The following is a 13,659-nucleotide window of genomic DNA, read 5'->3' as shown; positions in this document are numbered from 1 at the left end:
GATTATAGTTTTAGGGGGGCTGAGACAACAGATAAGCCCCCCACCTAAAAAGGGCCTAGAACCGCCCCTGGTTAGGACAACATTTGGAGGATTCTGTTGGTCTATCATGGGTTTTTATGTAGCTTCAAGGAAATTGCTTTTTTTTTTTAATATTTGAGACTCAAAATTGGTTCATAAACTGGAAAATATGTAGTTGCTTTTTTATTGTGCAGTAATATGTACCCTTAAAAATGATACTTATACTAATATTTATAAATGTTAATAATCAATAATCAGTCTGTGTCAATTGCATCTGCTCTCTTTATCAACTAACCATCCTTGTTTACAAGTAACAAAAATGAATAAACCAACAAACATGAATAATAAATGTTTTTTAACAAATTTGTCATTTTCCTTTCATAATGATCACATTTCTGACTTTGTGAAATAAATGCTTACTGATGAACTTTTCAAATCTGAAGAACTGACAGGAGACCTTTGGTCTTTGATCAGGTCTTGACAAGTTCCTGCTTTTTGCCCGAAGGACGGACATCCGTCGAATCAGCTTTGACACTGAAGACAAGTTGGATGATGTCATTCCACTGGCTGATATTCGAAATGCAGTGGCCCTGGACTGGGATTCCAGTGAGCGATATATATACTGGACCGACGTCACCACTGATTCCATCAACAGAGCAAAATGGGATGGCACCAAACAGGAGGTTAGCAGGAATTTAGCCTGAGATCCAGAAACAGATTTATTATTTGTCTAATATAAAAAAACATCCTCATGATAATCACCCATAAATGGATAAGTGATAATGGCATGTCCTTTATAACTGATAAAAGCACTGAGGAAAAAGCAGAGAGTAGCTTTAGATGAGTAACAGGTAGGTAGAACAGGTACTGTTCTTTGTGGCTGTTCACCATATACTTACAAAAACATAAAACTTTGTTGCTTCTGCATTTCCTATTACACCTGCAGTGAGAGTATGTGGCTTTAAACATTATTATGACATCCTGTCACATGTTTTCAGTGTAGTAGAAATTTAATTCATTGTATTTCATATAGTGTTAAAGAAAATTGACATAAACTGAATGAGCTGTTTGACTAGTAGCAAAAGTTTAAAAGGTTAATTCACCCAAAAATGAAAATTCTGTCATTAATTACTCACCCTCATGTCATTCCACACCTATTTTTGATGAAATCCGAGAGGTATACAACTCGTCCATAGACAGCAATATAATCACCACTTTCAAGTTCCAGAAAGTTACTAAAGACATCGTTAAAACCGTTGATGTGACTGCAGAAAAATATCTTAATTTGCGTTCCGAAGATGAACAAAGGTCTTACGGGTGTGGAACGACATGAGGGTGAGTAATTAATGACAGCATTTTCATTTTTGGATGAACTAACCCTTTGAGAAATTAAGCAGCTATTACATAAAATATACAGTGACTTATACTTGCATGTGACTTGATATTATAGTCCTAAATATTAATAAGTTACAGTAAAATCTCATTATATTAATATGAAAATATTGTAAAAGTAATTTTCTACACAATCTCCGAATTTTGGCTAACGTTGTGGCAAGGTTCTCTCAAATTTATGAACAAACGTTCTTCTAGTAACATTAATAATATGTTCCTTCAAAGTTATCTGGTCTTTTATAATGTTCTCAAAATGGTAACATAACATTATTTATACATTGTTCATGGATGTTTTTTTCTGAAATGTTTAAGTTGGATGTTCGTCTAACATTTTTTTAAATGTTACTTGTTTCGGAATGTTCAGAGAACATTCAAAAGTAACGTTCCCAGAGTGTTTGCAGAATGATAAAATGGAATGTTCCCTTAACGTTTCAATAACCAAGAAAAAATGTTTTTAAAACATTTGAAAAACTAGATGTTTTGAATGTTCAGAGAACTTTTTTTTAATAACTTTTCCCATAACTTTCATAATTGGAATGTTAGCAAAACATTATTAGAACATTTTTGACATTCTTGTAGGTGAGGGAATGGTGAAAGATAACACAGTAGGGTGTTGTGAGGAGGGAGAGAATTGAATAAAAAAAAAAAAAAGATAACAGAGAAAATATAATAAATGTAAAAATCAAACACAATGTTATGTGTAAGTACTAATGATATACTTTAAGTGTCCTTTTTGTTACTCCTCTATCCTTGCCTTTGCTTAGGTCTGTGGACATCACTGCTGTTGGATGTCTAATGTATGAACTATGCATGTTTTAGTATATAATGGGGAGAAATGTGTGAAATACTGACCCCTGGAGAACAAACTAGCAAAAACCAATAAATCCTCCCTCATAAAGTAGGTGGCTGTAATGTATTTTCATGTAATTTGACAGATGATGTTCAATTTGGTTGCAGGTTGTGGTGGACACAAGCTTGGAAAGCCCTGCAGGTCTAGCTATTGATTGGCTTACACATAAACTGTACTGGACTGATGCAGGTACTAGTCTTTTATTGGTTTCAGACAAAGCGGAATATATATGTTTATGTTTATCTTTTTTCATGATATCTTTTTTCTCAATAATTGTCATTATTAAGGTACATTCAAGTTTTAGATTTTTCAGCTAAACTTAGATATGAATTTTTCCCCTATGTTGTTAAGAAAAGACTGATTTTTTTTTTTTTTTTTTTTCTTCATTCATAACGCTTTTAGGCACAGACCGGATTGAAGTTTCAAACACAGATGGAAGCATGCGTACAGTTCTGATCTGGGAGAATCTTGATCGTCCCCGGGACATTGTTGTTGACCCAATTGGCGGGTAGGTCAAAAAGGAAGGGTCTCGCCTCGTTTTGCTCACCCTTGTGTAATAAGGTTGATGAACACATGACAAGGGATCTGAGACCATTCCTCCATAGGGAATCTCTTCAGATCCTTCAGATTCAGAGATCCTCGCTTATGCTCAGTAAACCATTTTTGTGTTGCTTTTGAGATGTGCTTTAGATAAATATGCATAACAAACAATTTTACACAGAAATCTTGAGTAACAAAAGGAGCATTATATCAGAATCAAAAAGAGCTTTGACAAGTATGTTTACACATACAAGGAATTTGTCTTAGTGACAGAAGCTTCCACAGTACAGACAGAATGACAGTGACATGACAGATAATAAAAATAGAATAAGTGAATAAAAAATATACAAAATAGACAATATATGTATGTACAGATATGTTATATACAAATTCAAGGGAATGTAAATAAGAGGTATGGTGTGCTAAATAAATATAAGTATAAATGGTTTATTGCACATGTTTATTGCCCAGTGGGGGCATTTAACTGTTCAGAAACTCGTCTTGTGCTTGGCTGTTCTGGTGCTCAGTGCTGGGGTGTTTTTTCTTAAGTCCACAATCATCTCCACTGTTTTGAGCGTGTTCAGCTCCAGGTTGTTGTGACTGCACCAGACAGCCAGCTCTTTAACCTCCTGTCTGTAGAGAGACTCGTCACCATCCTGGATGAGACTGTTAAGTGTGGTGTCGTTTGTGAACTTCAGGAGCTTGACAGAGGGGTCTTTTGCAGTGCAGTCGTTGGTGTAGAGATAATATTCACATATCCCTGGGGGCGCCAGTGCTGATTGTGCGGGTGTTGGATGAGAATTTTCCCAGCCTCACTAGCTGCTGCCTGTCTGTCAGGAAGTTAGTGATCCATTGACAGATGGAGGAGGGCAAAGAGAGATAGGTTAAGTTGTACAGGAAGAGGTTGAGGATGATGGTGTTGAAGGCTGAGCTGAAGTCCACAAACAGGATCTTCACATAGTCCCTGGTTTGTATGCAGTCCCATGTTGACTGCATCATCCACAGACCTGTTTGCTCAATAAGCAAACTGCAGGGGATGCAGCAAGGGTCCAGTAATGTCCTTCAGGTAGGCCAACGGCAATCTTTAAAATGACTTCATGACCACAGATGTTAAAGGATTAGTTCACTTCAGAATTAAAATTCCCTGATAAGTTACTCACCCCCATGTCATCCAAGATGTTTGTCTTTCTTTCTTCAATCGAAAAGAAATTAAGGTTTTTGAGGAAAGCATTCCAGGATTTTTCTCCATATAGTGGACTTCAATGGTTACCAACAGTTTGAAGGTCCAAATTGCAGTTTCAATGCAGCTTCACAGTGCTCTACACGATCCCAGCCGAGGAATAAGGGTCTTATCTAGCGAAACGATTGGTCTTTTTCTAAAAAGAAATTATATACTTTTTAACCACAAATTCTCATCTTGCACTAGCACTTTTATCAGGAAATTTTATTTCTGAAGTGAACTAATCCTTTAAGGCAACAGGTCTGTAGTCATTAAGTCCTGTGATTTTGGGTTTCTTTGGGATGGGGATGATGGAGGAGCATTTGAAGGAGAAAGGAACTTTGCATAGCTGCAGTGATCTGTTGAAGATCTGTGTGAAGACAGGGGCCAGCTGGTCAGCACAGGTTTTTAGACACACTGGTGTAACGCCATCTGGGCCTGGTGCTTTCCTTGTCTTCTGTTTCCGGAAGACCCGACACACATCCTTTTTCACAGACCCGAAGTGCAGGAGGGGAGAATAGGGGGGTTGCCGGAAGTGTTGATGGATGCATGGAGAGAAGATCAGAATGGGTGTGGGGTGTGAGACTGGGTTTTTCAAACCTCGAGCTATGATAAGTTCCTCTGTATTAAAATGCAGATACATTTATATACAGCCTACTGATGAATCTATTGCTTCCACCTATATAAATAGTCAATGTGACTTAATTTGTATAGCACAATTAAAGGTGGGGTATGTATTTTTTCAACAACACTGTTTGGAAGTTAGTCGGGCCGACACCAACAACAGACATCTAACCAATCAGCATTAGGGGGCGTATGATGGTTGAGGAGACAGAATTAGCAAGAGGGAGATTTGACGAAAGACTGCAGGAAGACTGTAAACACGATTTCATCTTGGCTAAATTACGCAAGTGGAAAAACTTGATTTTACAAAGGATGCACAAAAAGCCCTTATATGGAATTGTTTGTTGTTTTATGCAAATTACTAACCTTAGGCACATGGACGTTCATTTAGAACACTCTGAAATCATTAACCTTAGACCAAGGTTAAGAATTAATTCATGCCTGTGCACACCTGTTGTGAATTGCGTGGAATTTGTGAGAAGTTCTCTTGTCTGTTCAAAGTATGTGTGAATATGAATGTGAATGAGACCCAATATCTTGCTGGAAGATCCAGTCATGGCCAGTGTAAGCTTCCTGACACGGTCAGTCAGGTGTTGATTTATTCTGCTGATACTTGTTGTCCATGATACCATGTATCTTACAAGTTGTCCAGGGCCTTTGGGAGAAAAACAACTCCATAACATCAAAGATGCACACCATATTTCACAGTTGGGATGAGGTACTTCCATTGATAATGACTGAATAATGGAAATTGCCCTTTTCAACAACAGAGCCATTTTCTTATAGCCATTTCCTGATTTGTGCAACACAACAGCCTTTTGTCACACATCATTACTTTATTGGGTCTTTCCCATAGTGATGGATGAGTAAAGGAATTTGGCCTGTGCATGACCTCATTTTTTTTATCCCAGTGAAACAGGAAATCATGGTTTTATTACTTGAGTGTTAATCAGGCAGGTGAACTTAAAACATTTACATTTATGCATTTAGCAGACACTTTAATTCAAAGCGACATACATTGCATTCAAGTTTACTTTTTATCAGTTAACGCATTCCCTGAGAGGCAAACCCATGACCTTGGTGTTACCAGCGTATAATGCATCAACATTTTTTAAAATTAGAATTTTAATAGAATTTTTAGTCTATTTACCAAGGGTGCCAATATAAAGAAGATGCTGTATAGTCAATTGGACAGTATTGCAGTAGCTGTGGATGTTTACACAACATCGGGCACATAACCTTATTTGTTTTGTCTCACCATAGATTCATGTACTGGACAGATTGGGGTGCAAATCCTAAAATTGAGCGTGCTGGAATGGACGCATCCAACCGTACTGTTATCATCTCAACAAACCTGACGTGGCCTAATGGGTTGGCAATCGACTACAACACAGAGAGGCTGTACTGGGCAGATGCGAGCATTAAAACCATTGAGTATGGCAACTTTGATGGATCAGGCAGACAGGTAGAAATGAATGTGTGTGTGTGTGTGTCTCTTTTTTTTATTTAAGTAGGCTAAAGGTTGCAGTTCATTCTTTCTCACCCGTTCTTCTCCATTGAAGGTGTTGATTGGCAGTCAGTTGCCTCATCCGTTTGGGTTGACACTCCATGAAGACAGAATTTACTGGACAGACTGGCAATCCAAGAGCATCCAAAGTGCAGACAAGTTTACTGGTTTGGACCGAAGAACGCTGGCAGAAAACCTTGAAAACCTCATGGACATTCACATGTTCCACCATCATAGAACTACAGGTAAAATGGCACAATAGAGTTATGTATCAGTAATCACAACTGTCATCATAACAATAGAGATATTATGTATCAATAATAGTGGTACCGAATATACAATACAGTCAAAAGTTTGGACACATGTCAAAGTAGCCACTCTGCGCACTTTGGACGTTCTCTCAACCAACATCATGAGGTTCATCCTGAGTTGTTTTTTAAATAGTATTGAATAAGTTCACTTGGTGGTTGCTTTACCTTCACTGTCCAGTCCAGTGAGGGGGAAAAAAAAAAGCAGTAACACTTTGTTTTACATTGTGTTACATGTACTTGCTATAATTTTTACTTGTATAATTACATGCAACTAACTCTCAAACCAAACCCTAATCCTAACCTTAACCCTGTAGTAAGTACATTTTCCCCCAGTTTCACAGACAAGGCTTAAACTAGTCCTAGACTAAAATGCATGTTTGAGCAGTTTTAACTGAAAGAAAATTGCACTGACAAATCTTAAAATATGTAAGTGTTTACATATTGGTTTGTTTCAAGATGCACACCAGTAATGTTGTTTTCTAGGGCACGTTTAAAAAAGTTACTTAAACGCCATAATTGAACTAAGGCCTAATCCTAGCTTAGTCTAAGCCCTGTCTGTGAAACCGGGCCATAGTTAAGTAATATTACTCAGTACTTAAATGTATAATTACACTGTAAGAGGGTCAACTTAAAATAAAATGTAACCAAGAAAGCTTTTAAAGTTAAACTAATTTTAAGCAACAGGATGCAACCCCTTGTGGAAAAAGAAGTGTGCTTAATTGTATGGAATGTGCTCTTGTAGTGTACTTCAAATCAAGTATATTATTCAAATCTGTACATGCAGATAATATAATATAATAAATAAAAGGCCATTTAAGTGTACTTAAAGAGAGTACACTTTCATGATTGTTTCTTAACACACTTAAGTAAAAAGTGCACATTGTAACAATGTCAAATTTCATTTTACTTTCAAGTAAAGTACACTTTAACCATATTTTAAAGACAGTTGCTAAAATCTTGTATCCTGCCTGGTTAAAACACAATTTTAGTTCAAATTTAAAATTAATCAGATTCCAATTAAAATTGTTTAAATTCAGTCGAGTTTGACTAGGTGTGTAATAAAGGGTTAGTTCACCCAAAAATAAAAATTCTGTCATTAATTACTCACCCTCATGTCGTTCCAAACCCGTAAGACCTTCGTTCATCTTCGGAGCACAAATTAAGATATTTTTTATGAAATCCGAGAGCTTTCTGATCCCCAAGAGAAAGCAACATAATTACCACATTCAAGGTCCAGAAAAGTAGTAAAGACATCATTAAAATAGTTCATGTGACTACAGTGGTTCAACCTTAATGTTATGAAGCAACGGAAATACTTTTTTTTGTGTGTGTGTGTGCAATAACACAAAAAAATGTTATTCAACAATTTCTTCTCTTCCCTGTCATTTTCATATGCTGTTTACATTGTATACATGGTGCAGCGCTTCCAGGTTCTACGTCAGAACGCCAGCTCATTATTTGGCAGCTCCTGTGTCAGCATCACACGCATGCGTCATGCTGCTCACGTGTGCACCGTCGGCCAATACTAAGCCGCCGTTCTGACGTAGAACCTGGAAGCACTGCACTGTGTTTACTACGTAAACATTGAGCAGACTGACAAAAAGAAGAAATTGTTGAATAAAGTTATTTTTGTTTACTTTTTGTGCGCAACTAACATTAAGGTTGAACCACTGTAGTCACGTGGACTATTTTAACGATGTGTTTACTACCTTTCTGGACCTTGAAAGTGGTAATTGAATCGCTGTCTATGGAGGGGTCAGAAAGCTCTCGGATTTCATCAAAAATATCCAATTTGTGTTCCAAAGATGAACAAAGGTCTTACGGATTTGGAATGACATGAGGGTGAGTAATTAATGACAGAATTTTCATTTTTGGATGAACTAACCCTTTAATATATCTGCATTTTTGTTACTTCTGTGTTATTGCATGTTTGAAAATATTTCAGTGCAAGCGATTTTTAAGGGCTAAAATTTAGAAATTTTCTGTAAATGTTTTTTTTCTTTTTCTTTTAAAATTGTTGTATATTCAGCATGTCACATTAGGTTAATGCCTTAACTGTATTCTATAAACTAAAATAAGTTAAATATAATTCATTTTTAAGTTCGCAGTTGGCATCTCTATTCTTCTTTTTCCCGTTGACAACTGAAATTCACACACATGCCTAGCAGATATGTGTTAAAGAGGAATGTGGGTCTCTGCCGTATCCAATGTCTTGGGCTTTCAGACAGTGGATTAAGGCCAGTGATAACTGATCTTCAGTCTGGAGTCTCATTCGTGTATTATGATCTACCGGGACACCCAGAGGCCTGATAGGCATCTGTTACATCTGATTGAGCGGCCATTTCTTCCCCTTTCTCTCTCACCTGTCTCCACTCTTTTTGCTTTCTGTCTAAAGTCCAGACGCCCTGTTCGGTGAATAATGGTGGCTGCAGTCACCTTTGCCTCCTGGCTCCTGCTCCCAAATCCTCAAGCTGTGCTTGTCCCACTGGTATCAACCTACAGGCGGATGGCAAGACCTGCACTCACGGTAATGACGATAAGTCCATACTGCTCTACCCATCTCGAATATCTAAGGAACCAGCAATAACTCCTCATTCAGTAGCCATAATTCCACAATTGACTTGAAATTTAATGAAATGGCTGCAGGTGTTCTTTGCTTTTGGGATTCCAGGTGACAGTTCAGTCCATGGTTTTTGTTGCAAGGGCAGAAGAATCTTTGAAATTTGAGGCTCATTTTGAGTTGCCTTAGGGGTTTAGGGGTCACCGTAATGATGTGTCAGTGGTGATGATGTCATGGTGCATGTCTGAAGGCAAGAGTCACTGACTGAAAACCATTTGGTTGGTTTTAATTCGAATTCAGTAGAGGATTTGTCCTTTTGTGCTTACTTAACTTAATTGCTCAGTGGGCAACTCTGGACATTTAATGCCATCAATCATATCTGACTGTAGGCTTGTTTTATTTACACTTACAGTAAATGGCACCTACTATTCCTGTCCATGCAATGACAGTATGCTAATTTACACTACGTGAAAATAGCCCGTTGTGTTGGCAAAGGCTATTTACACTAGCTTCGCCCACTATTTTCTTGAGTCAGACCAAATTACAAAAGAAACCATGATGTTTACTAGAACAGTGGCATGTGTGAGGTACACATTCGCTAAGATGATGTACTGCGGTAATAAACATGCACTTTACTGCATTATTTTGGGCACTTTAAAATACCAGGAATAATTCTACATACCATATTATGAATTTAGATTTTTAGAATGCATCTTAGAATGCTTCTTTTCCATCAACTGTTTAAAATCTCTGTAAAAACTGTTCTGATTCTTTTATTATTACAGATTTTTTTTGCACTTTAATACTTAATCAGTTTGAAACATGTTTACTTTTAACATTTAAATGCAATTAAAACAAGATGTAAAAAAAATTATTTTTGTTATATTAAAAAAGTAATTAATCTTGTTTATTAAACGAATCCTTCATTATTATTCTCTCTTGTCTTACAGCAATGAACAGCTTTCTTATCTTTGCCCGGCGGACAGACATCAGAATGATTTCTTTGGACATCCCATACTTTGCTGATGTTGTTCTGGCAGTCAGTGCGTCTATGAAGAACACGATTGCCATTGGAGTGGATGCCGTAGAAGGTACAAGGAAATTCTCAATATGTAGACACTTTTGCATATAATGCTTATTTAGGGAAAATCATTATGGACATTTTCATGCAGGTAAAGTGTACTGGTCAGACAGTACGTTAAAGAAAATCAGCAGAGCCAATATCAATGGTACTGAACATGAGGACATTATTTCAACTGGTAAGTTGAACAGTTACCCTCAAAACTACTTACAGTAATAGTATTATATTCCTTTTATCCAGTCACTCAAATTTTTCATTCATTTGAGGTGTTTTCTCTCTCTTTCAGGTCTAATGACCACAGATGGTCTGGCAGTGGATTCAGTAGGCAGAAAAATCTACTGGACAGACACCGGGACAAACCGCATTGAGGTTGCTAATCTCAATGGCTCCATGAGAAAAGTGCTTGTGTGGCAGAACCTGGACAGCCCTCGTGCAATCGCCCTGTTCCATGAGATGGGGTAAATGTTTTGACCCCAAACAATTCATTTAGTTGTAGAGTTTTAAGTCTTAATATTTAGTTGTAAATCTTTTATCAAAGATAGACTTGATAAAATTCCTATTTCCTTATATAGTATGCAATATGTATTCACTCTGTGCCCTTGTGAAAAAGAAGTACACTTTAGTGAGTTCTTATCACATACTTATTACTTTACAAGAATTTACTTATGTGCAAACTGAATGTAATGTTTGATTGCAATTAAATAATGTATTACAGTTTAACCTTTCCTAATTACTTCTATTTATGGTAAACTAAAATATACTTTAATGTAATTTCTATTGAAACGCATGTCATGTTCTATTGAAAATGTATGTCATATAGTTCAATATATTTGTAATTACACATTAGTAATGAACTTGGAATTTAGTACATTTAAAATATATTAACTTTAAATGTAATATTGATTAACACACTAAAGTTAAAATTATAAAGTACTTTACATGTGCTTTAGTATGTTAGTCAACACAACAAAATAGGTGTACTTCTTTAAAGCACGACAAAAATGGTTAAAGCAATGATTTAAAATGCACTTTAAAGTAAAACTTTTAATTTGACAAACACAAAGTGTACTTCTTAAAAGTGTACTTAAGTGTGTTAAATGGTCATGAAAGTGTTCTCTTTTTAAGTACACTTAAGTGGCCCTTTATTTCATTACTATTATATTATCTGCACATGCAATTTTTAGGAATATACTTTTAAAATTTAAAGTACACTACAAGTGCACATTCAGTACAATTATGCACACTTCTTTTTCACAAGGGCAGAACTGAATGAGTGAACGAATGAGTGATGACTTCGAAGGCATGGGGTATTTCTAATAATGTTATTATATTCTGGTTCTAAAAGCATTTGATTGAACAAAATTCTACCCTTTTTTTCTGGGTCTGTATTCCCAGAAGATGGAGAGACTTTAAATTTAGTTAATTACATTTATTTAATGTAAATGTTTAGTATTACACTTGCATATAAATGACCTTCAAGCTAATCAACAGACTAAAACTAAAATTGTCATTGTAAGCCAGCTGCAAAAAACCCTCTTAATTGAAGAAAATCTCTCACTGATTATAACTACTGGTTTTCATAAAATAAAATATATATATTTTTTTTTTGCAGCTGGACACAGGCACAGTATGTGATGATTAATAATATAAAATTTGCTTTCAGGTACATGTACTGGACCGACTGGGGTGAACATGCCAAACTGGAGCGCTCCAGTATGGATGGTTCAGATCGTGTAGTTCTGATAAATAATAATCTCGGCTGGCCTAATGGACTTGCCATAGATAAAGATGGTTCACAACTACTCTGGGCTGATGCACATACTGAGGTTAGTGTCTCCTAGCAATGATGCGCACGTTTCTGTGTGAGTTTGTTGAGTTCAGAACGACTTGAACGTCAGGTAATGTTTGATCCTCAGTTGTTTAGTTTATGATGCCCTGTGTTTTAAAATTGCTTTATTCAAAGTATAATTAAAAAAAAAAAAAAAAAAAAATGTGTTTTTGAGTATCATAAATGATGCATTATGCATTTATTGCTTATAAACTATGAAATAGGAGAATGTGGAGAATTCGATTGTATTCAGAGTCCCAGACTGAGCAAAAATATGCAATTTGATGCAGTTGCAGATATTTATATAAACAGAAAGTAAGATGAAATTCTGACAGCTTGTAATGGAAATCATTGAGCTCTTTATAACAATATAACACAGATTGTGTACCAAAGGATTTTCAGCAATGTGTTAATTGTGTTAATAATTTAGAGGTCTTAGAAATTTGTATATCAAATATGATACTTTAGGCTTTATAGGGTTAAAGGTCTTGTAGTCTATTCCAGCTTTTAGTGTAACACCTTTACAAGTGTTTCCCTACAGAAGAATGAAAAGACTTTTATAAATGCTTGCTGGTTGAATTAAATAAAATAATCTAATCTTTTTTTAACCATTAGAGGATAGAAGCAGCTGATCTTAATGGTTCAAACCGGAGGACCCTGGTGTCTCCTGTGCAGCACCCGTACGGCCTCACTCTGTTGGGGCCACATATGTACTGGACCGACTGGCAGAGTCGCAGTATTCATAGAGCAGACAAGGGAACTGGAGCAAACACCATCACAGTCCGCTCCAACTTACCTGGTCTCATGGACATACAGGCCGTTGACCGTGCGAAACCTTTGGGTAGGTTATAAAGTACAGTATTGTTGTTTTTACTTTTTTGTCATTTTCATTCTCTAAGCCTTTCACATTGTACATCAAATAGCCTTCATGTTTAAAAAGAACAATAGACACAAAACATAATTTTCAGCCATTTTTAGAACCAAAATTTGTGTTTTGCAACTAGTCTTGTCATGAACTAAAACTATTAATAAATGTTAATCATTAATTGAAATAAAGCTGAAATAAAATAAAATATAAATATTAGATTTATAATACATTTAAAAAAAATAATTTAGAAATATTAGATAACTTAAAAATGAAATTGTTATAAATTAAAGCTAAATAGAAATAATTCATTAAAAAGTGAATAATAAAAATGACAAGCATACAACAAAATTACTATTATAAAATGGTTAGTTCCTGTCCTTGATTCTGATTGGTCAATAGCTGTGTTTTATTCACGATAAAACACGGCTATGACCGCTTCACCCAACGGTTCTGTGTATCACTACACAACACCCTTAGCAACCACTCTTAGCAACGTAAACTGTTTGTTCTCAATTGATATTGTTCATTTAAGATTACTGTATTATGTAGAAGAGTGTTGTGAGAAAGAGATCGAGTGAGCGAGTTTATTACCTGCATTCAGATTTAGCATTTTCCTTCAGGTCAGTCCTATGTTCATAATAAAAAATCAGTTTAAATGTCTGATGTATTATCTTGTCCTTTTAGCAGTTAAGGGGTTTTCCCGTGACTGACAGCGCTAGTCAAATCATTTGTCAGTTGCATCTTGTTCCGTGTTCACAACAATTCAGTCTTTTCAATGTAAAAGTCTTCGCTACTGACTGACACACTCATAAAGACAGTCTTTGCCGCCATCTAATGGCGTAATAATGTAACTTCTGTTGC

At 36.0% G+C, this 13,659-nt stretch overlaps 1 protein-coding gene across 4 annotated transcripts in view; it reads left to right on the top strand.

The window, feature by feature from the left end:
* Positions 1 to 13,659, top strand: part of lrp4 (low density lipoprotein receptor-related protein 4) — a 115,474-nt gene that overhangs the window by 83,029 nt on the left and 18,786 nt on the right. For all 4 annotated transcript variants that reach the window (XR_007930922.1, XM_051900355.1, XM_051900356.1 and 1 more), the window contains exons 17-27: positions 493 to 701; positions 2,368 to 2,449; positions 2,663 to 2,768; positions 5,907 to 6,108; positions 6,206 to 6,395; positions 8,857 to 8,988; positions 9,972 to 10,112; positions 10,194 to 10,280; positions 10,389 to 10,560; positions 11,766 to 11,928; positions 12,546 to 12,771. Coding sequence is in view for 3 of the 4 variants with exons in the window: in XM_051900355.1 (XP_051756315.1) it covers positions 493 to 701; positions 2,368 to 2,449; positions 2,663 to 2,768; positions 5,907 to 6,108; positions 6,206 to 6,395; positions 8,857 to 8,988; positions 9,972 to 10,112; positions 10,194 to 10,280; positions 10,389 to 10,560; positions 11,766 to 11,928; positions 12,546 to 12,771 (1,710 nt within the window). In the remaining variant the exon portion in view is untranslated. The remainder of the gene's footprint in view (positions 1 to 492; positions 702 to 2,367; positions 2,450 to 2,662; positions 2,769 to 5,906; positions 6,109 to 6,205; positions 6,396 to 8,856; positions 8,989 to 9,971; positions 10,113 to 10,193; positions 10,281 to 10,388; positions 10,561 to 11,765; positions 11,929 to 12,545; positions 12,772 to 13,659) is intronic.

The sequence above is a fragment of the Ctenopharyngodon idella genome, chromosome 7, assembly GCF_019924925.1.
Source record: "Ctenopharyngodon idella isolate HZGC_01 chromosome 7, HZGC01, whole genome shotgun sequence".
Classification (NCBI taxonomy): Eukaryota; Metazoa; Chordata; class Actinopteri; order Cypriniformes; family Xenocyprididae; genus Ctenopharyngodon; species Ctenopharyngodon idella.
This window is presented reverse-complemented; position numbering and strand designations above follow the sequence as displayed.